General features: G+C 56.4%; 1 protein-coding gene across 3 annotated transcripts in view; it reads left to right on the top strand.

Annotated features, from left to right (window-relative positions):
- Positions 1-264: 264 nt before the first annotated feature.
- Positions 265-24,610, top strand: part of LOC131090189 (ankyrin repeat and fibronectin type-III domain-containing protein 1-like) — a 200,240-nt gene continuing 175,894 nt past the window's right edge. Inside the window, exons 1-2 of one of the 3 annotated variants that reach the window (XM_058035382.1) lie at positions 265-365; positions 22,960-23,153. In XM_058035382.1, the coding sequence (XP_057891365.1) occupies positions 280-365; positions 22,960-23,153 (280 nt within the window). In that variant the 5' untranslated portion in view covers positions 265-279. Of the gene's footprint in view, positions 366-1,219; positions 2,176-22,959; positions 23,154-24,610 lie in introns of those variants that run through there. The other 2 variants (XM_058035381.1, XM_058035383.1) reach the window with 2 other exon arrangements.

Here is a 24,610-nt window from a genome sequence, read left to right on the forward strand (position 1 = left end):
GTGCCTCGGCGCAGTTTCCTCCGGCAGAGCCGCTGCCGTGCCTTTTCCCATAGCAGGGAAACAAGTTTGTCCTTTTCTGCCTCCCCTTCTCTGATCGCCCCCTCGGCTGCTTCCCGCTGCCTCCTGCCGGCCCCCTCTGCTCTGCCCGGCTCCTCCGCTCTGCTCTGACCTCCTTTGACGTGTTGCATTTCACCGTGCCGGGTAACGGGGAGCCGATGGCAGATAAGAGGGGTGACAGTGTTCCGGGCTGTCGCTGCGCCGCCCGGAGCCAGCCGGCGGATGCTCTGCCCTCGGCACAAGCCCAGCGGTTCGGGGAAGCGCCCTGGAGCCCTCCCGGCTGCGGCGGAGCCCATCGGAGGGAGAAGGTGGGAGCCGGGGGAGGGTGGCCGTGCGGAGCAGTGCGGGAGCAGCTGCGTTTCCCCGGCTGCGAGAGGGGAGCGGCCCCGCTCTCCCTCCCCGTGTGTGCCCGGGGACCGCGTCCCTGCCCGGGGAGGTGCTGCAAGGGTCCCCCATGGCCGCGGGGCCCCCCGAGCATCGCCAGCCCCCTGCTTTGTGTGCAGGGCTGCGGCGCTGGCTCCGTTAGCGGCATGCATGTCAGCGCCCGGAACGGGGAGCAGCGAGTGGGGACGGTGCGAACCAATGACCCCCCCAAAGAGCGCGGGCGGGGATGGGGACGGGGACGGGACGGTGACTGTGCCGGTCACACGCGGCCGGCGGGGGCGGCTGCCCGGTGTCCCTGGGCCGTGCTCCGCGGGGCGCGCCCGGCTGCCCAGGCGTTCAATTCCGAGGGGAGAGCTGAGCCAGAGTCTACAGGAAAAGAAAGATAATAAGGGAGGAGGGAAGTGGAAGTCAGGAAGGGCTTTCGGCAGCGGATGGCCGTCCCTGGTGGCGAGGGTGCTGCTTGCAGGGCATGGCTCTAAGCAGGGAAATAGCAATGAATGCAGGTTGTTTATTTTTTAACATGGCATCCACACCAGAGGGATAAAAGGGTGTTCAGGGAGCCTGGGGCTCTGCCAGCTGAGTTACCTCCAGTTTTCCTTGCTGTTTCCTCTCTTGGCATGGCTGGGAGTTGCCGTCAGACACCCCTTCCCCTGGATGTGCTTCACTGACTTGATCTGGCTTTGCTCCGTGGGGCTGGAGCGAGGTTTGGGTGGTTTTTTCTGAAGCCCTTGTTTTTTCTCCGCCCAGCTGGCGTCAGGCGCCGAGGATGCAGAGACAAGTGCTCCTGACTAGGGGAGGGCTGGCAGGAGGATTTCCCTTCGGGTTCGCAGCATCCCCGTGTCTGCTGTCTGCTGCGGAAGGGCTTTGTGCTGGAGCGTGGGGAGCAGAGCTCACAGGTGACCTCTAACTGGATCAGCCTCGCTTGCTTTAAATGCCTGTCCCTCTCCTCGGGCTCAGGTGTTTGGTGACAGGCTGGAAAGTCATGGTAGGTAGGTGCTGCTGGCAGCTGAGGGTGCCTTCTGCTCTGGAAAACAGGGAGGGAGCAGAACTGGTGGACTCTGAATAGCCTTGGGAAGACCAAGCGGGGATCTTCACGCTGTAAGACCCTTTGGAAATTCATCTGAACATCTGATTTCTTGGAGTTTCTCATCACTTCTGAGATCAAACCCCATCCCCTTCTTCATCTGAGGGCCACCACAGCCACGCTGGGCCACCTGCTCAGAGGGCAGCTCCTCCACCCACTCGCCGTGGGGGCTCGCAGCCCTGTGCCAGTGCTACCGAGGGAACCTTTCCAGCGAGCACTTTTAATTTTTCCTCCTTCACTCAGCTCTGCAGCATCACATGAAATACACGCTCAGCTGCCCTGAGCTGTGACCTGCGCTTGGCTCAGGGAGACAGGACGTAGCACCCTCCAGACCTGAGGGCTGGCTGGAGCACGCTGTGGACTGTCCAAGTAACCGGTGGTGGCTGAGCTCGTCCTGCCCTGCTGTGCTGGGTCCCCGTGGCCGCGCTCCCTCCGGGGGCTGAGGGCTGGTGCAGCGCGCGGGGCAGCGGGCACGGCCGGGGTGTAGCATGCACGAGCGTGCGGAGGGACGCGGGGACAGCGGCGGCAGCCATGGCCTCGTTTGGGAAGCTGACGGAGTATTTCAGCCTGAGGAAGTCGAGGCCGGAGCTGCGCTCCAGGCGCTGGGGCCGGCGGAGCGGGAGCTGCTGCTGTAGTGTCACCGAGTGCAGGTACGGGCTGGCAGTGACCCGGCTGTCCTGGTGCCTCCGTGTGTGCCCGGGGGGCTGTGGGATGCAATGTGTGATCCTCGGTGCTTTGCTTTCTGTTTACCTCTCCTGGGGCTGGGAGGGGGCTGGCAGCAAGCCCAGGGCCCTGGGAGCATCACCCTCTTCCTGTCTGGGTCTCCCACACAGCTCTTCACTGTGGGATGTCTCTGGCAGGCTCTGTGAGCTGGCATCTGTCTCCCTGCCCAGGGCATGTCCCAGGTGTTGGTGGCACATCTTGGGTGTCTCATGAGTGACCACATGCACCTGTGCCTGCCTTCCTCTGCCTGGTGCTTTCTGCTGTGCCACTGCACAGTCCCCTCATCAGAGGGGCAAGGTCGTTGCACTGAAATTGCCCTTCCCTCCACCTGCCCCTTCAAAGGTCTCTCTGCAGGGGCAGCAAGAAGTGGCTTCTCAGGTGAAGTGGAATCTGTATGAGGTGCTGATGCAGCCTCCTGTCATGTTGGAAGGGTCTGGGCAGTGGAGAGGGGAGCTGTTCTGGGCAGATGCACACATGGCTCATCAGCAGCTTGTTTGGGGTATGGATTGATGAGGGGATCGCAGTGGGGATGGGGAAGGTGGCCTTTGGGCTGAATGGAAATTCTCTAGGAGCATGTGAGTGCTCAGAGTTGTGTTGGGGGGGTTGCACACATCCGTATTTTGCATGTAAACACAGTTACTGCAATTAAGAAAATTGCTCTGTGCCTGGGTGGCTTCTCCTTGGATGTTTCGTGCAGCTTGTAGGACAGAGCTAGCATTCAGTGCTGCTCTGGGCTCTTCCCCATTTGTGTGGGCTCAGCCTGAGCAGTGTGTCCCCAAATCTCCTGCTGACCTGCAGTTGGTGCCTCCCTGCTGCTGTGGGGTGTGGATCTGTGTAGGGGACACACAGGGCACAAAATAACACCAAGGTGTTTACTTACCTTCCTCCCTGGCTGCTGAGCACTTTGTACTCTGTAAAGGTAATTAAATATCTACAGATTGAAATGAAGTTGGAGCCCCTGCTGCTGCCTGTGCTGCTGCTGAGACAGTGAGATGAGCACAGCCGCCGCTGCCTCCCCTCTGCCCTCCGTGGCTGGAGAGGAGTCGCCTCTTCCCCACTCACGTTTCTCAGGAAACATTCCTGGCAGAGCCAGCAGCTTTGTTCTGCTCCTTTTTGGCACTGTGGATGGAAACCCTGGTTTCTGCCCTTGGGTTTTGCTGTCCTGCAGTGGAGCTGGGTGTGAGGAAGGTCTATTGTCTAGGTGCTGCTGGGCACAGGGCGTGCCTGGGGTTTGCTGTGTGCAGCCGAGTGTGTGCCAATGCCCAGCCCAAGGGGGAGGAGGAGGAGGTGCCACCCCCATGCACAGGGTGCTGCTGTCCTGAACCTTGGGGTTTGGGGTGACTTGGGTGGTTTCCTCTGCAATGGGAGATGTCATGGTGCCTTCCTAGCTCTGGGACGTGAACCACACAGAAGTGGCACTGATGGTGTGGAGCTCACACACCAAATTTTCCTGGGGATGCTGGCTATGGATGTGGGACTCTGAGCAGCCTGCTCTGGTGGAAGGCATCCCTGCCCATGGCGGGAAATGGAACAGGATGGGCTTTAAGGTCCCTTCAGCCCAAACCATTCTGTGTCTGAGTTATCCCCTCATGCGGGACTGTGGCTCACTGTGCATCATTTGTGGCCACCAAGGCCACTGCCCATCAGGGCTTAGTGCTGTGTGGGGCTGGTGGACCCTTCCCCCAAGCACAGACCCTGTGTGTGCCTGGCTGCTCTGCTCTGGCCAGGCTTGAGTTGCACGGAGCTGTGCTCTGCTTGCTTTGCCCCTTGGGCCATGCAGCTGCTCCAGGGCAGCTCCTCTGGCTGGATGTGAGTGTGGGGACAGATTTCCTGGTGTCCCTGGCCCCCACAGTGACAGGGCTTGAGTGCACCTGTGGATACCGAGCCCGTTCCCTTGATTGCCGCGGCTGATTATGAAAGTAAAACTAAGTGTTGATTGAAGTGTGGGATCCTTTGAAATCAGTGTCACTTGTCACCCCAGCTGCTTGAGCTTCTGCCTGTTCCTCGCTGCCCCCCCAATGTCTGTACCTTGAGAAGCCCCAGGAAGTCTCCATGGCTGAGATCCAGAAGCCAACACAATGCAGCTGCTGCAATGTCTGGCCCTGCCCTTGCTCTAGATGGTGCTTCTTCCATCTCTGCTGATCAGCTTTCTGCTTTTACTTCATTCCTTCACTCTGTTGTGGGCAAGTGAAGCATGGAGATACGATCCTCGGCTCCCACGTTTCCCCACACATGGAGATGTCAGAGGTCCTGCAGCCCAGGTTCAGCAGGGTGATGTCTAACAGCCCTGCCCTGGTCTTGCTCAGGGCAGCCAGGCTCCCACCACGCTTCCCAAGGCTGCATAATCCCCTGGGAGCACAGGGAACAGACGTAGGCAGGTACTCAGTCGAGAGCTTGCACTGACTGGAGTTATTAAATTCTAAATATAGTGGTCCCACGCATTCTCATAGGACCTAACAGAAATCAGCAGGTGTGCAGTTATGGTTTTAAATAATATTCCTGCATTTTTAAACTACGCCTCCAGATAAGGCAACATGAGTGAGCTGGGATGAGTAAGTCTGCTGGGCTTGAGAGTTTGTGAGCTCACACTTGTGCGCAGGAGTGGAGCCTGGCAGGAGATCATCTCACTCGAGGTGCTTTTGGGCAAAGGTGCTGCTTGCAGGAGCTCTTCAGCCCCTGCCCCTGCTCTGCCCCAGCCGTGGCACAGAGTGTGTCCTGGTTTGTCCCTGTGTGTTGTGTCAGCTGGAGGCTCCCCCAGCCTGAGCCCTGTGCTGCAGGAGGGGCTGTGGCACCGCTGCCTGCTGTTACTGAATCCATCACCTGCATGGCTGTCCCTGGGCTGGGAGGCCCCAGGTGTGACAGGCCAGGGGATCAGGGTGTCCCTGTGCTGCTGTGCTGGGACAGGGGCTGGCAGTGTGAGTGAACATCCCTGCCAAGCCCAGCCCAGCCCAGGGGAGACGCTGATTTATTTGCAGCAACTTTTTTTCTGTCTAGCAGGGGCAGTGATGGATGAACAAGAAACTCCAGGTGACAGGCTTGGAGCAGGACTGCTCCGTGAGGGATGAGAGCCCGGGGCATGGCAGGGATGTGAGGATTTGTCTGCAGAACTGGGTGCAGGTGCCTGTGGGAGAGCACAGGAGGGGCTTGGGGTGCTTGCTGAGGTCTGGTGTGTTGTTCTTTGTATTATTTTGTGGTGCCAGCCTTGAGGTGCTTGTGCCCAGCTCTGTGTGTTGTCTGGAAGGGCACAGAGGCTCTGCACTGGGATGGAGGAGAAATGGAAGGGAAAGGCAAGTTATACTAATTAGCTCTTCTTTTAGTGAGCTGTTTGTAATCTGAAAGGTCTGGACAGCCGATTTTGGATTCCTGCAGCTTTTGCAAAGTGGATGACAACATCAGTGTTGTCTTGTTGTGCTGTCACTGGGCTGGAGAGCAGCCCTGCCCGCTGTGAATGAGCCAGGGGGGCTCCAGGGTGGGCTGGAACTCTCTGGAATACGATGGCCCTTCCCAGGCTGCTGTTGGCTGCCAGAGCTGCTTAGCAGGGAGCCAGGCTGGGAGAGCACTGGGCTGGGACCTGGGGCCTGCAGGGATTCTGGGAGGGCAGGGATCCCATGTCAGAGTTAATGGATGTGGGGGAATTTCTCAAGGACACTCTTGGAGCTGCTCTCAGTCTGGGTGTAGTGCAGGAAAGCAGAATTGCCTGAGAAGGCCAGTTCTATCACCACAGAGGTGACCTGCAACAGTAGCTAATTAATTTAAAAAATCATTAAAAATTCCAATTGAAAGTCATTAAAAATCTCAAGTCCCATCCAGAAGTGGCTTTTGAGAGAAATTTCTCCTCTAGGCAGGGATTTGGGGACTGATTCAGTGGCTTTCATTGTTGGCCCAAGACTGTTCTGAGATGGATCCATTCCCTGGCTTCAGCAAGTTCTGTTCCCTCTTGGACCTCTCCCCTTCCCTGTGGTCCCCACAGGGTCCCCACAGAGGGGCTTTGATGAGCTCCTCAGGACATCACTGCCCAGTTATGGAAGAGAAGACGTTCAGGGTGTGGGAATAGAGGGGGAAATTTGTGCCAGGGGTTGGATCCTGCATTCTGCTCCTGGGGCACCTTCAGCCCTGGGGGCAGCAGAGCTGACAGCCCCAAAAACCTGAGGGTGAAGGCACTACATCCTCAGTGGGCTCCAGGAGAGGGGCTTGGGGTGCAAGCCAGAGAAGCTCAGCATGGCAAAGGGGGAGGAGAGCAGTTTGGCTGTGCTGGGCCTGCAGGGTGGCAGCTTTAGGGTTCTGCTGCCGTTGTCCTCTCAGTACCTGAGCTGGTAGTTGGTGTTAATTAACAATGAATTCGATTATGTAAGAATTCAATTATGTAAAAATTCCAACTTGCTGGGCCTGTTTTTGCCCCTGTCATTAGATGATCTCCAGCTGAAGAAGGGATGCTTGGGGTCATCTTTGCTTTCCTGGGGGCTGGTGAGTCCAGGCTCAGAGCCTGTCCCAAGCCCTGTGGGAAGCTGGACCAAGGAGGTGCCTTTTGCCATGGGGAGCTGTTCCCTCCTCTCCTTTAGGGGTCTGTTCCACACTGATACCCTGATTCATGTCCTCACTGTGCAGTGTGATGGGTTTGAGTGGGGAGGGGTAGTGGGGAATGTTTTCCTGGCACGATTGTGCTTAGTTGTTTTTGGGTGCTTAAAAATACCTCCTCAGCTCTGACAGCACGTCTGTGTTCAGGCACACGATTGTGGTGGGGGACAGGAGGAACTGCAAGTTTTGGGGCTAGGAAATTACTGAGGGAGCAGCTCCTGTGTTAGCAGCACACAGCATGAGACAGGTAAGGGTGCCATGTAAAGGTGCCCAGAGGGGCTCTCTGAGGGGCTGTCCTACATGGCTGAGAGTTTGACTGACTTCTCCCACTTTGTTTTTGGCACATTTTGAATGTTTGAATCTTTCTGCTTCCAAATGACACGTCCATATGGAAGGATAGCTCCGTTTTAAAGGCGAAAACTAGCAAGGAACTGGGAAGTGTTTTGGGTTAAGTGGAAAGTTTCCACTTGGAATTAGTCAATAAAATGTTTGTGACACTTATACTCCAAACTTCCCAGCGTTCACACCTCCCTTGCCTGCTGAGATGCCAGCAGGAAAATGTGTGTGGCTGCATGGATTCCCATTTTTTGTAACCTGTTAACAGATCAGTGTCCATGGGCACTGCATGGAAGTGGGCAGTGCTGGTGCTGGAAGTCCTGAATCCAGTGTTGGTGACTCAGCCCGTGGCTGCTTCACTGAGGTGCTGAGCATCCATTAATCCTCTTAACTGGAACAGGCAGCCCAGCACTTTTGCAGCTTGGCTGGGCAAGAATGAGGCAAAGAGCTCCAGGAGCTGGGGCTGGCTGGAGCTGGAAACTTCAGCCTCGTTCAGCTGGAGGTTGGGAATGTGGTGACAGGTTTTGGGGTGCCTGAGGCTGCACAGCTCTGGATGGGGCTGTCTTCAAGGGCAGCCTGTGTCCTCTTGGGTGAGGCTTGTTTGCAATGATGCTCCAAAGACTGAGCCCCCCTGCCATGGAGACAGGCTGAGAGCTGGAGAGGAGAAGGCTCTGAGGAGACCTTAGAGCCCCTTCCAGTGCCTAAAAGGGGATTATAAAAAGAGGGAGAGCGACTTATTACAGACAGTGTAGACAGTGACAGGACAAGGGGAATGGTTTTAAACTACAAGAGGGGAGATTCAGATTAGATATTGGGAATGAATTGTTCCCTGTGAGGGTGGGCAGGCCCTGGCACAGGGTGCCCAGAGCAGCTGTGGCTGCCCCTGGATCCCTGGCAGTGCCCAAGGCCAGGCTGGGCAGGGCTGGGAGCAGCCTGGGACAGTGGGAGGTGTCCTGGACATGGCAGGGGTGGGATGAGATGGACTTTAAGGTCCCTCCCAGCCCAATCCATTCCACGATTCTGTGCTGTTTCCCACCTGCCCTGTGTGGTTGTGCCTGGCAGGGTCACTCAGGTGCCCCCTCTCTCTTGGTGCTGGTGTCTGTGTGGCTCAGGACTGAGCCTTCCTCCCCTCTGCTCTGAGCCAGCTCTCCCCAGGCTGTGTCCCCGGTGGCTCATGAGGATGACAAGCTGTCAGACGTGCACAACTGTGAGCAGAGTGGCAGTGCCACGGGAGGAGATGACATTTAGCTTTTGTTGCTTGGTTGAGCTGCCTGGGTTTTGTATATTAAACCTAAAGAAGCCTTTAGGCTTTGTTCTTCCTCCTGTTTGCAGCACCGTGCCTGGGATCTGACAGGAGGGGGCTTGAGGGGCAGCATGGAGAAAGATTCTGTCTCCCCATCAAACCTGTCCTTGCAAGGGGCCTCTCCACCAGACCTGGACTTATCCTGGTTCTCAGTGCTCTGGGGACACCTGGGTGCATTCCCAGTTCCAGCCCCACTGGTGTGGGCTCAGTCCCACAGAGCTCCTGGCCTCTGGGCTGTGGCTCTGTCCCCTCCTGTGCTCTTGGGGTGCAGGGGGAGGTGATGGACAGAGCCAGGGAAGCTCTGGGCCTCTGCCTCCTCCTGCTCCTCAAAATCCTGCTGCCATGGCTGTGTGCAGAGGGATGTTTGAGATCTGTCCCATAAAAGTGCAGGTATGTGTGGCCTGGGAGCTGGTGGTCTTGGATCTGACAGACTTGAAAGCACATCTGAGCCCCCAGGGTCATCTTTTTGGGGTTTGGGGCCATGTTTTAGGTAAAGACAAGACTTGCACCTGCTGTTTTCCCTTTCTGCCTGGCTTCCAGTTTCCTTTGAAGACCAATCTTCGGGACAGGAGATGAGCTTGGGAGCTGCCTAGTTTCTGCTCAAGCTGAAGCTCATCTTTACCTGGATGAGGCAGAAAAAGATGAATGGGCATCCTTTATTTTGGAGTGGTAGTTGGATGGGTAGTGGGAGGCAGGGAGTGAAGCTGGTATGAAGGGGAATTACAGACAGAGCGTGACTGCAGAGCTGGCTGCTCCAGCAGAGAGCCTTGGCCTGTGAGTCACACTTTGCTCGAAAGGCTCTGGGGCTCCTGATTCCCACTGCTGTGGCACTGAGTCACAGCTGGCTGGGGGCACAGGTAGGAAACACGAGCCCCAGCAATGCACAGTGATTCCAGACAGCAGAGGCAATGTTAACAGCTCCTGGGGGAGTGCTGGCTGCACGGGGAACATTCCCAGTGGGGCTGCTCCTGGTGCAGGGCAGTCCCTGTGAGCCCCCAGGAGCAAGGGGACACTGGGCAGCCCGGGTCCTGCCTTGGGTGGCAGGGCTGGCTCTGTCTGCTCCAGGTGGGGCTGGGATTTGGGGGGGCCCTGGCAGGCACAGGGCAGCTGTGGTGTGCTGCTGCCCCATAACACCTGGGAAATGTCCCTCTGCATCGGTGTTACCTGGGGCTGGGGCTTGGTGTCCTTGCACCACACGTGGGGACAGCGGAAGGATGGAAGTGTCAGAGCTGTGAGTGCCCCTGGGATGGTGGCAGAGCCTGGGAACAGGGAGATGCCAGTGGGATTTGGAGGTGTCTGGGCACAGAAAATCCTCTGTGCATCCCCTGGGATAGGAGCCCAGCACCCTCCTGCAGGGGGGTTTGGGTGGGTTATGTCCTTCAGACAGCCAGAGTCCCCTAGGAGGAGAGGGCTGCTCTGGGGAGGGCACCCAGGTGATGCTGTCCTGCAGGAGGTGGGCTGAGCCAGCTCTGGGAGAACTGGGGAGGAAGGCAGAGGGAATAGATCAACAAAAGAGATTTTCTCTAGACCCAGGAAGAAGCATTTCAAAGAGGAAAGGAAAAAAGGATGCTGCTGTTGGGAATATTTCAAATGGGAAAACTAGAATACTTACTTCAATAATTAAAACAGTTTTTCCCCCACAAAAAATTCTATGCTTTTTCCTGTAGGAATAGTTGGCAATTATACAAATTAATGCAAGATATTTTTAGTTTGCATTTTTGGATTTTTTCGATGGAAAGAATGCAGACAGGAATGAGCAGCTCCTCCTGGTTGCCTGGCTGCTGCAGCCCCTGGCAGGGGGGGAGCAGAGCAGAGCAGAGCCCCCATCTGAGGCAGCCCCTGGGTGTGGTGCTGCTGCCTGGAGCATCCATGTGCTTCCACAGGTGTTTGGAAGCCACTGGGGCTGGCTCTGGTTCCTGTTGGCTGCTTGGATGCTCTGGTCCCCTGCTGCCTGCCCTGTGTGCAGGATTTGTGTGGCTGTCTCTGGTACATTTATGTTTTGGCTGCAAATCCATGTTTGTAGAAAAACTGGAAAGCTCCCGTGCATTTTTATGGTGCTTTAAAGAACAAAGAGATAAAATTTATCACAGAAGCCCAGGATGGTTTGGGCTGGAATGGAGATTTCAGCTCACCTTGTTCCAACAGCTTCCACTGTCCCATCCCAGCTGGCCTTGGACACTTCCAGGGATGGGGCAGGCACAAGTTCCTCACTGGGAGATTGGGAGGCTCTTCCAGCTGAGGTTTTAGGAGATGTTTTTCCTGCAGCAGGGATGTGTTTCCCTGGCAGAACCTGGCTCTGCCTTCCTCTGCAGCTGCTCACAGGAGTGCAGAGTCCTCATCCCTGGAAGCATTGAAAAAATGTGTGCATGTGGCACTTGAGGACATGGAAAAAGGAGGTGGTGCTGGCTTGGTTGTTGCATTTTATAACCTTAGAGGTCTTTTCCAACCTTGATGATTCTGTGATTCTCCAGACAGCCTGGCAGCTGAAGCTGTGCCATTTCTTGGCTGGAAATAGGAGGTTTTTGGGGCTCTCTTTCCTTGCACCCCCAGCCCAGCCCTGTGGGTCAGTTCCTGCTGTGCTGTGGGGCCCTGGGGCTGCCTGGGATCCAGAGCTGATTCTGCCCTGTAGGAATCTTGTCCCCAAGTGCTGCTGCCCAGGCTGGGCTTCCTCTGGGCTGTTCTGGGCTGTTTGCTCCTGTTCTTCCCCTCACAAGCCAGATAAATTAATTATCTGAGCTATGAGCAGCTACTGGGCTTTTCCAGAGCTCTGCTCCCAGCTGCCCTCAGCCCCCATTACTCCTGCACTGAAAACTCTCTTTTTCAGGAATTTTTACTGTGATACACTGGGAGCATAACAATCTCTTTCTGTTCAATGAGCTTGTCTCTCTGACCATGGTGGTGACCTGCCTCTTGTGCTTCAGAGGAAAATGAAAACCAGCCCACAGCTCTGGTTGAAAGTTGGTGCTCAGGGAGGGTTTAAAACAACAGCGTGCCTATGATTGATTAAAAATCTGCTTTTTGACCAAAACATATACAAATAATTCTTTTTGCCAGGGATTAATAGTCAGAAATGGATCAGCTTGGCCCCTGTTCATCTCCAGTGTTGGAAAACTTGGTCATGCTGCAGAAATTAAAGGGTTTCAAGCAAACCAAGCAGCTCCACCAGCTGCCTGGAGTGTCTTCCTGTGCTGGAGCACATAAAATTGAGGCCTGCAGCATCTCCCCTATGGTTGTCAGGAGCAGCAGTATCCTTTCCAAGATGATCTCAGCAGCTTTTTGTCTCCTCTGTGGTGTGACTGGGATTTTGAAGCAACAGGGGAGAGCAGCCCTGTGTCATGGGACTGGGAATGGGACCAGGAGCTGCTGGGGGGCTGTGGTGCAGGAGCATCTCAGCTCCAGGGATTCTCCTGCGAGTGCAGGGCTGAGGGAGGAGGGCAGGAGGTGCTGCTGGGGGTGGCTGTGATGCTGAACCCCTGCACATCCTCCCTGAAAGGTGTTTGTAAATGCACAGGAGACAGCTCCGTTATTTATCTTGTAAATTAGCCAGCCCTTTGCTGTGAGCCGGATGTTTGTCATCCATTACTTGTGCTTCATTAGCTTTTGTCTCCGAAATGTTTCAGAGGAGACAAAAGGAGATACAGAAACACCACAGAAGAAAAGCTGGGAGCTGGGGCACGATCTGTGGCGGGTCTGGTGAGGCTGAGGAGTGGGAGGCGTTTGCTGTGGCCTTGGCAGGTCCCCAGAGTGACCAGGAGTGAGCAGTGACCAGGAGTGACCAGTGACAGGGTCACAGGAGTCACCAGGAGTGACCAGTGACCAGGACTGATGGGTGACCAGGTCACAGGAGTGATTGGTGACTGGGTCACCTGGCTCCTGCTGGGGTGGCTCTGGGGCTCTGTCCTTCCCATACAGGAGCTGTTCCTGGGGCTGCTCCCTCTGCCTGGTTCTCTGTCCCAGCCATGCTCTGCTGTGTCTCTGCCTGGTTCTGTGTCCCAGCCATGCTCTGCTGTGTCCCTGCCTGGTTCTCTGTCCCAGCCATGCTCTGCTGTGTCCCTGCCTGGTTCTCTGTCCCAGCCATGCTCTGCTGTGTCTGTGCCTGGCTCTGTGTTCCCAGCCATGCTCTGCTGTGTCTGTGCCTGGCTCTGTGTCCCAGCCATGCTCTGCTGTGTCCCTGCCTGGCTCTGTGTTCCCAGCCATGCTCTGCTGTGTCTGTGCCTGGTTCTCTGTCCCAGCCATGCTCTGCTGTGTCCCTGCCTGGCTCTGTGTCCCAGCCATGCTCTGCTGTGTCTCTGCCTGGTTCTCTGTCCCAGCCATGCTCTGCTGTGTCTGTGCCTGGTTCTGTGTCCCAGCCATGCTCTGCTGTGTCTGTGCCTGGTTCTGTGTCCCAGCCATGCTCTGCTGTGTCTCTGCCTGGTTCTCTGTCCCAGCCATGCTCTGCTGTGTCTCTGCCTGGTTCTCTGTCCCAGCCATGCTCTGCTGTGTCCCTGCCTGGCTCTGTGTCCCAGCCATGCTCTGCTGTCCCTGCCTGGCTCTGTGTCCCAGCCATGCTCTGCTGTGTCCCTGCCTGGCTCTGTGTCCCAGCCATGCTCTGCTGTCCCTGCCTGGTTCTCTGTCCCAGCCATGCTCTGCTGTGTCTCTGCCTGGCTCTGTGTTCCCAGCCATGCTCTGCTGTCCCTGCCTGGCTCTGTGTCCCAGCCATGTTCTGCTGTCTGTGCCTGGCTCTGTGTCCCAGCCATGCTCTGCTGTGTCTCTGCCTGGTTCTCTGTCCCAGCCATGCTCTGCTGTGTCTGTGCCTGGCTCTGTGTTCCCAGCCATGCTCTGCTGTGTCTGTGCCTGGTTCTCTGTCCCAGCCATGCTCTGCTGTGTCCCTGCCTGGTTCTCTGTCCCAGCCATGCTCTGCTGTGTCTGTGCCTGGCTCTGTGTTCCCAGCCATGCTCTGCTGTGTCTGTGCCTGGCTCTGTGTCCCAGCCATGCTCTGCTGTCCCTGCCTGGCTCTGTGTCCCAGCCATGCTCTGCTGTGTCTGTGCCTGGTTCTCTGTCCCAGCCATGCTCTGCTGTGTCTCTGCCTGGTTCTCTGTCCCAGCCATGCTCTGCTGTGTCCCTGCCTGGTTCTCTGTCCCAGCCATGCTCTGCTGTGTCTCTCCTGCCTCAGGGCTGGCCAGGCACTGCTGTGTCCCTGGCAGTCAGGTCCTGCTCGTGAGCTGACTGTCAGCCTGGAAGGAGCTTCCTTCTGCATCTCAAACACCCTTCTCTGTAAGCCTCAGAGCTGCTCGTCTGGAGAGTGATCCCTGAGGCTCTTGTGGAGCGTCCCAGATGCCTTTGGCCATCCTGTCTGCTTCATTTGGGTGGCACAGCCTGGCTATAAGCACGAGGACCCTGGGACAGTCAGCACACCGGTCCCTGAGGATGCAGGTCACGCTCGGGAGCTGCCAGGAGGGAGGATGCTCATCTGCTCCACTGTTGTGCTGGGATTAATTTCACCTTTGTCTGCCATCTCTCCCCATTTATCACAGAGAACTCAGTGAGCAGGACAAATGTTCATGTTCCATGAATATTCTCACTTTTTTCCCTGGCCCCAGGGAATTTTTGTCTTTGTGGACCTTTTGTTGTGCATGTGCAGCTGTGGCAGGTCAGAGCTGGGCTCTGCCAGAGCCTTCCCCAGGGCCTGGTCCCTGCTCTGCCCCTGTTGGTGGGGAGTGCCCAGGGCTCCTCTCACTGCAGGGTGTGGAGGGGATGTCTGGTGGCACCACAGGGACAGAGGGGGACAGGGAGGGCAGGGTGGCCACCAGCAAGGGCCCCGTGGGGTGCTCCTGGGCTGGGGAGTAGGGGGAGCTCCCCCTGCCTGGGGATGTCGTTCACTGCCTGCAACAGAGCTGGGAAAAAAGATTCTTTTAACGATGAAACCAACGTACTTTTGAATGAATGAATGAATGGCAGTGTCTGGCCCTGATGCATTTCCTTGTCTGTTCACCAGTTGGATTGCAGTGAATGGTGAAATGGAGGCGTTGCTACAAAACACAGGCACAGCTCATAGGCTGTGAGTGCTGCCATGAAGGGTTTGTGTTTTTCACCTGGTTTCCCTGGGGATGGCTCTGCCCAGCTTGGTGTGCAGGGATGGTGTCGTGGTGCCAGGGGTGAGTAGCAGCAGCAGCTCTTTAGCCCTGGGTAAATGCCTGCTGGGACAGAGGCTGAGGGCAGTGGCTGCTGTGACACCCAAGAGCTCAGGGTGTGAGCATCTGCCACAAAAAGAACTTCTGGCCCTTTTCAGGGTCATTTGGTGCTTGGCTCCCAATCTCCTGGTGCTTGGGGCAGGGCTGGGCTTCAGGCACAGGGGGCTCATAGCAGGGAATGGTGCTGAACCCTCCTCCAGGCAGCTCTGAAATGGTTTCTGAGGCCTGTCCTCAACACAAGGGGTGTGTGACCCACCTGTCCTGCCCTCCCACGCCCCTCCAAATCAAAGTGCAGTTTGTAGGGACAGCAGCAATTACTCCCTGGATGCCAGTGGTGTTTAGTTCAGTGCTGGGGTGATGGCCCTGCTGCAGAGATGCTCTGCAAGTCGGAGAGGTGGCAGGAGAAGAAGCTTTTGGAAACCAGCTGGTGGGAATCATGGTATTTACCAGCTCACAGCTGAGCCTGGGAAGGTATTTTTATAGCTTCACATGGTTGGTTTTCTCCTTTTCTGAACTTGCTCACTGAATGCTGTTCTGGGTTTTGTTTTGCTTTGAAACTGTCTCACAGTCAGATGAAAGATGCTCTGTTTCAGCTCTCATTTTCCACTCTTCACACACATACACCAGCCAGCCAGAAAGGAAGGTGTTTTGTTTGGGTGTTTTTGAATGTGAAAGGAAGATTTCTCAGTGATTTTCTCTGGCTTTGTCATCCACAGGGTCACTGGAAATAGTGCCAGTGACTCACGGCTTTGCTCACAGCTGATAAGGTTTGCAGAGCAAGCTGGTGATTTGAACAGGTGAGGATGCCCTGCAAAGGCTCTGCTCTGCCAAAACCCTCAGGCTTTGGTTTCCAAGGCTACTCTCTGTGTTACCTGTGTTACTCCTTCCCTGGGCTTCAGCACTGCTCTGTGATCCCCTTAAACTGCATTCCCTGCCCTCCATGGGGTCCTGCCACTGCTTGGGGTGTTGGACTGCCCTGAGGCACATCCCAGGGGCTGCTGCCTTGTGCTTCTGTCCAGAAAGAGCTCCTGATGCACAACAGCCTCCTGTGCTTCCCCTCTCCTCCTGCAGAGCCCCTGTGCAGAAACCAGCTGCAGGTGGATGTTGCCTTGTCTCCTGCTGCTCTTGGGGTGGGGATGGAGAAGATCCTTGCTCAAATCTCTGCTCAGCCCCGTGGCTCAGAGCAGAGCTCACCCCCAGAGAGCACTGTGCACTGCTGGGTTTGGGGGCTGTGCCCAGCCTGGTGGAGTGTCCCAGGAGTGAGCTCTGTGTCTGCCCTGGGTGAGGCAGCATGGCAGGACAGGGTGAATCCTGTGCCGTGGAGCCCAGCACTGAGGGGGAACCTCACAGAATCCCACAAGGGTTTGGGTTGGAAGGGACCTTAAAGCCCATCCCATCCCACCCTCTGCCATGGCAGGGACATCTCCCACTGTCCCAGGCTGCTCCCAGCCCTGCCCAGCCTGGCCTTGGGCACTGCCAGGGATCCAGGGGCAGCCACAGCTCTCTGGGCACCCTGTGCCAGGGCCTCAGCAGCCCTCAGCCAAGAATTTCTTCCCAGTATCCCATCTATCCCTACCCCCTGTACCTGTCACACCCAGCTGCATCTCCACAAGCTGTTTGAGGCACGGCTGTGGGTGTTGTGTTGATTTGTTGCCATTTTGCAGCCATTGTTTGTGTTGCCACGGGGCTCAGGCTGAGCAGGAGGTGCAGCCCCCTCCCCACACCCCACCTGCTTTCAGAGGGAGTTTGGTGGGTAATGGCTCCTCCTGTAACATCTCTCATTTTCCCGAATCCAGCTGGAGCCCTTGCTGAGTTTTTAAGGTCAGGTTGCTAAGTTACACCTCCTTGGAGGAGCGGGCTGGGAAGTGAGTGAGCAGCCATAGGCTGGGAAGATCTGGGAGACCTGTCCCTGTGCCATAGCTGGGCTCTCCTGGCCCCTATCCCTGCCACCCTCTCAGCGTGTACCACATTTAGCTGTTCTTCCCCCAACCTTCTGCTCTATCAACTTCCTTTGCTGGGTAGATTTAGTGCATTAATTAACTGAGGGGGTGGAGGAGCCCCCCCAGTTACCTGTGGGATGCTGTGTGGTGCTGCAGGAGGAGCACTTTGTCTACTCTGTCTGTTTTTGATTTGAGCTTTGGGGCTGTGAGCTCTTGGTGTTGTCCCACTTGGATCTTGGGAGTGGCCTCAGTGTCCCTCCCAGGGCGTGTGGCTGTCACCAAGTCACAGCTCTGGGGCAGGTGGGCAAGGTCTGGAGTAGCTGCTGCCCTGCTGCTCTGCCCCTTTGCCTCCTTGCTTTCCCCCCAGGTTAAGCTGCTCTCCTTGCTGTGTTCCAGCAGCAGCTGCCTCGGGGAGGGGATTGGCAGGGTGGCTGCCCAGGTTTGTGTCACAGCTGCTGGGACTGGGTGCTGTGGCAGCACAAAGGCTCCCCTGGTATCTCTGCAGGGTCAGCATCCTCAGGCATTTCCAGGACACATGCAGGTTTCCTTGCTTTGTTCCTGGGCAAATAATAGAAATCAGTGAGGCTTACTGGGGTCCTTTTTGGGTTGTGAGAGCAGTGGGTTTAGGGTTATTTTCCCCTCCTGCTGCTCTCTCTGGTGCTGCTGGGGCTGCTGCCTCCCCCATCGTGCCCTGGGAAGCTGCAGACTCCCCACTCCCTGGCTTGGGCTGGAAGTGCTCTCCAGAGAGCAGCTTCTCCCCCACAGATACAAGCTGGGAGGGAGGCTGGAGATGTGTGCAGTTTGTTCCCACCTTGCAGGAGGGCTGCAGGATCTGCCTTCTGATTTGCAGTAAACTTTTCTTTCTCCCTCCCTTCCCTTTATCTGAGCCCTTCCCCACTCTTTCCTGGGCTGGAGAAGGACATCACCATGGCAAGGTTTGGAGATGAGTTCTGCTGGTTTTCCTCCCGTGCTGCTGGGTGTGTGGGGCTGTGGCTGGGCTGGGGGTGCTGGAGCAGCCCTGTCCCCATCCTGGAGCAGCCCTGTCCCCATCCTGGAGCAGCCCTGTCCCCATCCTGGAGCAGCTCTGTCCCCTGCCTGGAGCAGCCCTGTCCCCATCCTGGAGCAGCCCTGTCCCCTGCCTGGAGCAGCCCTGTCCCCATCCTGGAGCAGCCCTGTCCCCATCCTGGAGCAGCCCTGTCCCCTGCCTGGAGCAGCCTTGTCCCCAGCCTGGAGCAGCCCTGTCCCCTGCCTGGAGCAGCCTTGTCCCCAGCCTGGAGCAGCTCTGTCCCATTCCTGGAGCAGCCCTGTCCCCTGCCTGGCACTGTCATTCCTGCCCCACAGCTGTCCCTGGGGCTGGGGCAGGGACCTTCCCTGATGATGTTCCCACATTTCCCCATCTGACTGTGGACTGGCAGTGACAGAGCTGTCCCTGGGCTCCTGCCTGAGCTCTCACACCCAGCCAAGAGGATTTTTCCACCCCTGTCATGACTCGATTGTGTGCTCTCCTTCCTACCCAAATGCCGAACGGCAGCTAAATATAGGCTGTAAAGTGTTGATTGTGGCTTTTCTAATTGAGCTTTACACTCCATCAGGGATTTGTACTAATGGGATGTGGCATCCTTGATAGCACCCAGCTGGGACGCCTGCTTGGGAAGCAGACAGAGATGCAATGTGACTTCCTGGTGCTGTCAGGTCCTGCCTGGCCCTGGCTGCTGACAGCTCTGGAGCTGGGCACCAGCTCTGGCTTGGGCTGGGACAGAGTTCATTTTCTTCCCAGAGCTGGTCCAGGGCTGTGTTTTGGGTTCAGGATGAGAACAGTGTTGATAACACGCTGCTGGTTTGGTTGTTGCTGGGAAATGCTCTCCCTAGGTCAAGGCCTTTCCCATTTCCCAGGCTCTGCCTGCCAGGAGGTGCCAAGGACTGGGAGGGATATCCCAGACCATGGAATGTCATGCCCAATGTGGAGTGTGGGGGTTGGCTGGGAGAGGCCTGTGGCTGCTGAGGAACAGGCTGGGCTTTTGAGGCACTGAGAGATTGTGTTGGGCACCACTTGTTTATCTGGGATTATATTCCTCTCTCTCTTTTTCTTATCTCTGTTTTTATTACAATAACAACAACAACAACAATAATGATAACAATAATAACCCCCACTAACAACTGTATTTCAATTATTACCTCAGCTCATGGGTTTTACTTTTTCCCAGTTCTCCTCCCCAGCCCACCAGGGGGTTGGATGAACGAGGGGCTGTGTGGTCCTTATGTGCCAGCTGTGGTTCAACAATGACAAGTGGGATAGTAAATCCATGGAGCTCAATTGTGCTTGGGAATTCGAGCTCAGATTTCAGTGGTAAACAGGTTTCTAGTAGCTTTGCTTTTTCTGACAATATAAAGCGCTGCCTGAAGATACATAGCTTGAAAATTGCTTCTCTAACAGAGTGAATTCTTCTGGTTTTTTCCCCCATGTGACTCCTGTGAGTGGCCCTGTGAGCACAAAAGGAACGGGAGCACTAAAATGCTAATGGGGTTCTGCAGGTGATGGAGCTGTACACAGGTATCCTGGGATTTACATGCACAGAAAAAGGAATGTTTTGAACTCATTTATGCAGCACAGCGATGTGTTAAGCTCTGTCCCTGTTGCCTTGTGCCAGTGAAATATGTTACAATGAGATGTACAAATGTTCTGCTGGAATGGAAACTGCTTGGGAAGCTAATTCTGGCTTTGTATCTCTTGGCACATCTTGTTTCCATGCTGATCCCACTGAAGCGTGGGGGACCTGGGGTGGGCAGGATGGTGCTGAGTGCCTGGCACAGCTGAGGCACTGCTGCCCTGGGCACTGCTGCCCCTGCCCAGCCCCAGAGAGCAGCAGCACCTGGCAGCTGAGAGAATGTGATGGATGTATAGCAGTGAGCTGCTGACCCAGTGTCAGCACGTGCTGCCAGCCCTGCTCTGTGCCCTGTGGGCTGCCTGGGCCTGCCCTCTGCCCAGGGCTGGGTGTGACTGTCCCTGGGAGTGCCTGCACAGCTGTGGCACCACTCTGGCCCTGTGCCTGCCCTCCTGAGTGACACCAGCCTGGCACCACTGGAGCTGCTGCTGTGCCTGGAATGGGAGTGCAGAGCTGTGGTGACAAACATCTCAGTGACAGGCCAGCACTGAGGGTCAGGAGCTTTGGCATGATAGACTCTGCCTGCGTGACCCTGAGCACTGGAGCATGAAAGAGGATAAAATTTAGTGGTGGAACGTGCAGGGAGGCAGAGGGGTTGCCCTGCTGTCTGCATCAGGAGCTCAGGTCTGCATGATCACAGGGCTGGAGCCCTCTGGAGCCAGGCTGGGAGAGCTGGGGATGCTCACCTGAAGAGGAGAAGCTCCAGGGACACCTCAGAGCCCCTGCCAGGGCCTGAAGGGGCTCCAGGAGAGCTGGAGAGGGACTGGGGACAAGGGATGGAGGGACAGGACACAGGGAATGGCTCCCACTGCCAGAGGGCAGGGATGGATGGGATATTGGGAATTGGGAATTGTTCCCTGTGAGGGTGGGCAGGCCCTGGCACAGGGTGCCCAGAGCAGCTGTGGCTGCCCCTGGATCCCTGGCAGTGCCCAAGGCCAGGCTGGATGAGGCTTGGTGCCACCTGGGATGGTGGGAGGTGTCCTGGACATGGCAGGTGGTGGAACAAGATGGGCTTTAAGGACCTTTCCAACCTAAACCATCCTGGGATTCTGTGAGGCTCCAGAATGGGTGGAAAAATCTGAGTCCACTAGAGAGGGAGGGCAGTGAGGGGTGTGGAAATATCCATGGGGAAATAAAAGCTAATTTTGTGAGAGGAGACTGAAAGAATTTGTGTTAATCAGCCTTGAAAAAGGCAGGCAGAAAGGGGCTGGGACTTCATTATAATGGAAATTAATCATGGGAGCAAACACCGTAGAGGGGGGATAATTATTTAAGCTAAAGGTTAATATTGGCACAAGAACAAATGAGCATAAGCAGTGAAGAATTGAGTTTTAGATGGAAATTTGAATTATCTGTACCATTCATTATGAGATTTGCCCATGGCAGGGCATTGGAATATCATCTCTAAGGTCCTTTCCAACCCAAAGCATTCTGTGTTTCTGTGATTCTGGAACAGCCTTGGGGTGTCCTGGGGAGCTTGTTTGGGCTCAGCTCTGGGTTCTGTGAGAGCAGGGGACAAGGGACAGCCTTGGGGTAACCCTCAGCCTAGGACATTCCACAGCAGTGCTGGGCTCTGCTCCTTTCTATGGCATTTCTGGGTTCCTTGGGGCACTGCTGGGGCTGGTGTCATCCCCAGGAGGGCACCTGAGGAGCCTCCTGTGGCCCTGGGCTGGAGCAGGAGCAGGGGCCCTGCTCCCCTGTGGCCCTGGGCTGCCCCTGGGCTTTGGGACTGTGGCTGTGCGTGGTCACCCTGACACATGGGCTGTGCTTGCTCACCCTGGCAGTTTGGGAGCCCCAGCATCAAACTCAGTTGAGGTTTGACCTCACAGAGACATTGAATTTATGTTCCTGCATGTTCCATGACACCCTGAGGACCTCTGCAGTCCCTTCTGTGTGAGTCTGGCTTTCTGGAGTCTGGACCTTCCCTAGTACCTGTCTAGTGTCCTGTTTTCTACCTCAAATCCCTTTCTGGTGCTGTGGATGATGTTTAATGGGGGTTTCACTGTCTCAAAGGAAATTTTTATCCCTTCAGTCTTGAACCCTTTGGTTTCTTTATTTGGTTAATTCAGATTATCTGGGAGTTTTGAGGTGGGCTGGGGTCTTGAATTCTTTTTGTGCTGGTTGTGCCTTGCAGCTCAGGATGCTAATCCTAATTACAGTGGCCAGGGGAGAAGGCTTCACTGGCACAGCAGCAGCTTTGCTAACAGAGGGTGCAGTGTGGTGCTGAGCCAGCTGTGCCCAGGTGGGCAAGAGCCCACTGGCACCTGGTCTGTACCAGCCATGGTGTGGCCACAGCCCCAGGGCAGTGACCATCCCTGTGCTGGGCACTGCTGGGGCACCTCCAGTGCTGGGGTCAGTCCTGGGGGCAGTTCTGGGCCCTCATGACAGACAGACACTGAGGGGCTGGAGCATGTCCAGGGGAGGGAACAGAGCTGGGGAAGGGGCTGGAGCACCAGGAGGGTCTGAGGGAGCTGGGAAGGGGCTCAGCCTGGAGAAAAGGAGGCTCAGGGGGGACCTTGTGGCTCTGCACAGCTCCTGACAGGAGGGGACAGCCGGGGGGTCGCGCTCTGCTCCGGGGAACGGGGACAGGACAAGGGGGAATGGCCCCAAGCTGTGCCAGGGGAGGGTTAGATGGGATCTTGGGGAAAATTTCTTCATGGAACAGCTGCCCAGGGCAATGGTGGAGTCACTGTTCCCAGAAGTGTTGAAAAGACCTTTGCATGTGGCACTTAGGGGCATGGTTTAGTGCTGGGGTAAGGGTTGGACTTACTGATCCTAGAGGGCTTTTACAACCTGACCAATTCCGTGATTCCATGAAGGGCATAGCTGTGCTCAGCCAGGGGCTGTGTGTGTGTCACAGAGGGGTCCTGGCCTGAGGGACCCCTGCCACCCCCTGAAAACCCTGTGTCCTGTGTCCCATCCCACCTCCTGAAAGCCCTGTGTCCTGTGTCCCATCCCACCTCCTGAAAGCCCTGCGTCCCATCCCACCTCCTGAAAGCCCTGTGTCCTGTGTCCTGTCTCACCTCCTGAAAGCCCTGTGTCCCATCCCAGCTGCTGGAGGCCCTTGTCCTGTGTCCTGTCTGTTCCAGCTGCTGAAGGCCCCTGTCCTATGTCCTGTGTCCCGTGTCCCATCCCAGCTGCTGAAGCCCTGTCCCGTGTCCTGTCCCAGCTCCTGAAAGCCCTGTGTCCTCTCCCAGGTCCTGAACACCCCTGTCTCCTGTCCTGTTCAGCTCCTGAAAGCCCCTGTCCTCTGTCCCATCCCAGCTGCTGAAGGCCCCTGGTCCCGTGTCCCATCCTGGCTGCTGAACACCTCTGTCCCGTGTCCCATCGCACCTCCTGAAGGCCTGTCCCGCCGTGTCCCGTGTCCCATCCCGCCTCCTGAAGGCCTGTCCCGTGTCCTGTCCCAGCTCCTGAAGGCCTGTCCCGTGTCCCGTCCCAGCTCCTGAAGGCCTGTCCCGCCGTGTCCCGTGTCCCATCCCAGCTCCTGAAGGCCTGTCCCGCCGTGTCCCGTGTCCCATCCCAGCTCCTGAAGGCCTGTCCCGTCGTGTCCCGTGTCCCGTCCCAGCTCCTGAAGGCCTGTCCCGCCGTGTCCCGTGTCCCGTCCCAGCTCCTGAAGGCCTGTCCCGCCGTGTCCCGTGTCCCGTCCCAGCTCCTGAGGGCCTGTCCCGTCGTGTCCCGTGTCCCATCCCGCCTCCTGAGGGCCTGTCCCGCCGTGTCCCCGCAGGTCCCTGGACAGGAAGCTGCAGCGGCCGCTCCTGGGCAAGTCGCGGACGCTGCCCAGCATCCCGCAGTCCCCGGTGCTGAGCCGGCTGCCCCTGCTCGAGCCCGCCGCCTACAGGGACGACATGCCGGAGCAGAAGCCCTGCCAGAAGCGCTCGGCCTCCGAGCACCCGAAAGGCTGCACGGTGCCTTCTGCCGGTGAGTGCGCCCGCCCCTCTGTGCCTGCGGGATCCCAGCAAAGCTTCCCCGCTTCCCCAGGGGCACAAATCCAACTCCAGCCCACCTGGAGTTTATTCTGCTCTGAAAATAGCACTTCTTGGTGAACTTTTGGGGGTTTTGACCCCAGTTGAGTCTTTCTTTGAGCTTGATACTTAAACCTCCCCATCCTTCATATTATGCTGGTGAAAAAGAAGAGGAGGTTGTTGAAAGCCACCCGAGGTGGAGGGGTGATGCTTGGAGCCTTCTGCCTGAGGGTGCTGGGCTGAGCCACCACCCTGGGGCCTCCTTGTCCAATGCCCAGGCCTAGGTGCCTCTGTCTTATTTCACTTGTAGCTGGTCTGCACCAGCAGCAGTGACAGGAACATCATCGCTGTGCTCTTCCCGCAGCCCTGGCCTTGGAAATTTGCAAATGCTCCCAGCCTAGCGCTGTGTTTTGGTGTTTGGGCAGCCCTAAGGATTTTTATAATGTTCTTCTACTCTCATGCTGATCCTGATGAAATACTAATATTGCTGGGCCAGCTGCTCTGAGCAAGTTTATTGGCGAAGCTGCTGATGGCCAAAGTGTTTCAGTGCTTTTGGTGCCAGCAGAATCACGCTGGGACCATAAAAGTGATGGGAAAGGGGGATTATTAACACTGAAACAAAGATAAAGCCTGGAAGCCAGGGCTGACAGTCCAGTGCTGAATAAAATGCTTATAAAACAGCTCCCTTCAAACAGCACCCTTGGATTTTTTTATTTTAATGGAGTTTTTAAAATTATCCCTCTCACAGTCAGATCCGTGTGTTGCTCAGCAGAGCAGCTGTCCAAACCCTGGATTAATTTTGATGCTTTGCATGCTACATTTCATTTCCTGATGCTGCTAATTCTCCCAAAAGTTGTGCACAGAGCAGATCTCTGCACATGGCTGAGCCCATCCTGCCACTCTTGTCGTGACAGAGTTCCTGGGTGTCCTGCAGCACCCGAGCCACTGCTGCCATGTGTGGGACCTGGGGGTTTTCCTTCAGCCCATCAAATTGTTAGAGTGGGTCTTGGAATGGGAGGAAACCTGTGTAGCCTCCCCCACGAAGGACATGGCATCCAGAGCTCCATTGCACACCTGCAGGTCCCCGTTTGCTCTGTTGATGCCTCCAGGGAGCTGTGCTGGAGCTGAAGGATGGGAGCGGGAGGCTGGGGTGAGACTGTGGGGTGATGTTGCCCTGTGGGTCAGCCCCACTGCAAACACCTCACCTTCTGCTGCAGACTCCTGCTGTCCTGGGAGTGCAGACAGGCTCGTGCTCCATGGAACAGCTGTCCTGGAGCAAACCCCCTGCACACCCTCCCTGCACATCAGGAGCCACGGAAACTCTGAGTGCACCCAAGAAGTGTCTGAGATCTTCCTTTGCTCATGGCTGGAAGGGGCTAGGGGTGCCAAGAGGAGCAGGAGTAGGAAAACCCT

This window comes from Melospiza georgiana, chromosome 16 (genome assembly GCF_028018845.1).
Source record: "Melospiza georgiana isolate bMelGeo1 chromosome 16, bMelGeo1.pri, whole genome shotgun sequence".
Taxonomy (NCBI): domain Eukaryota; kingdom Metazoa; phylum Chordata; class Aves; order Passeriformes; family Passerellidae; genus Melospiza; species Melospiza georgiana.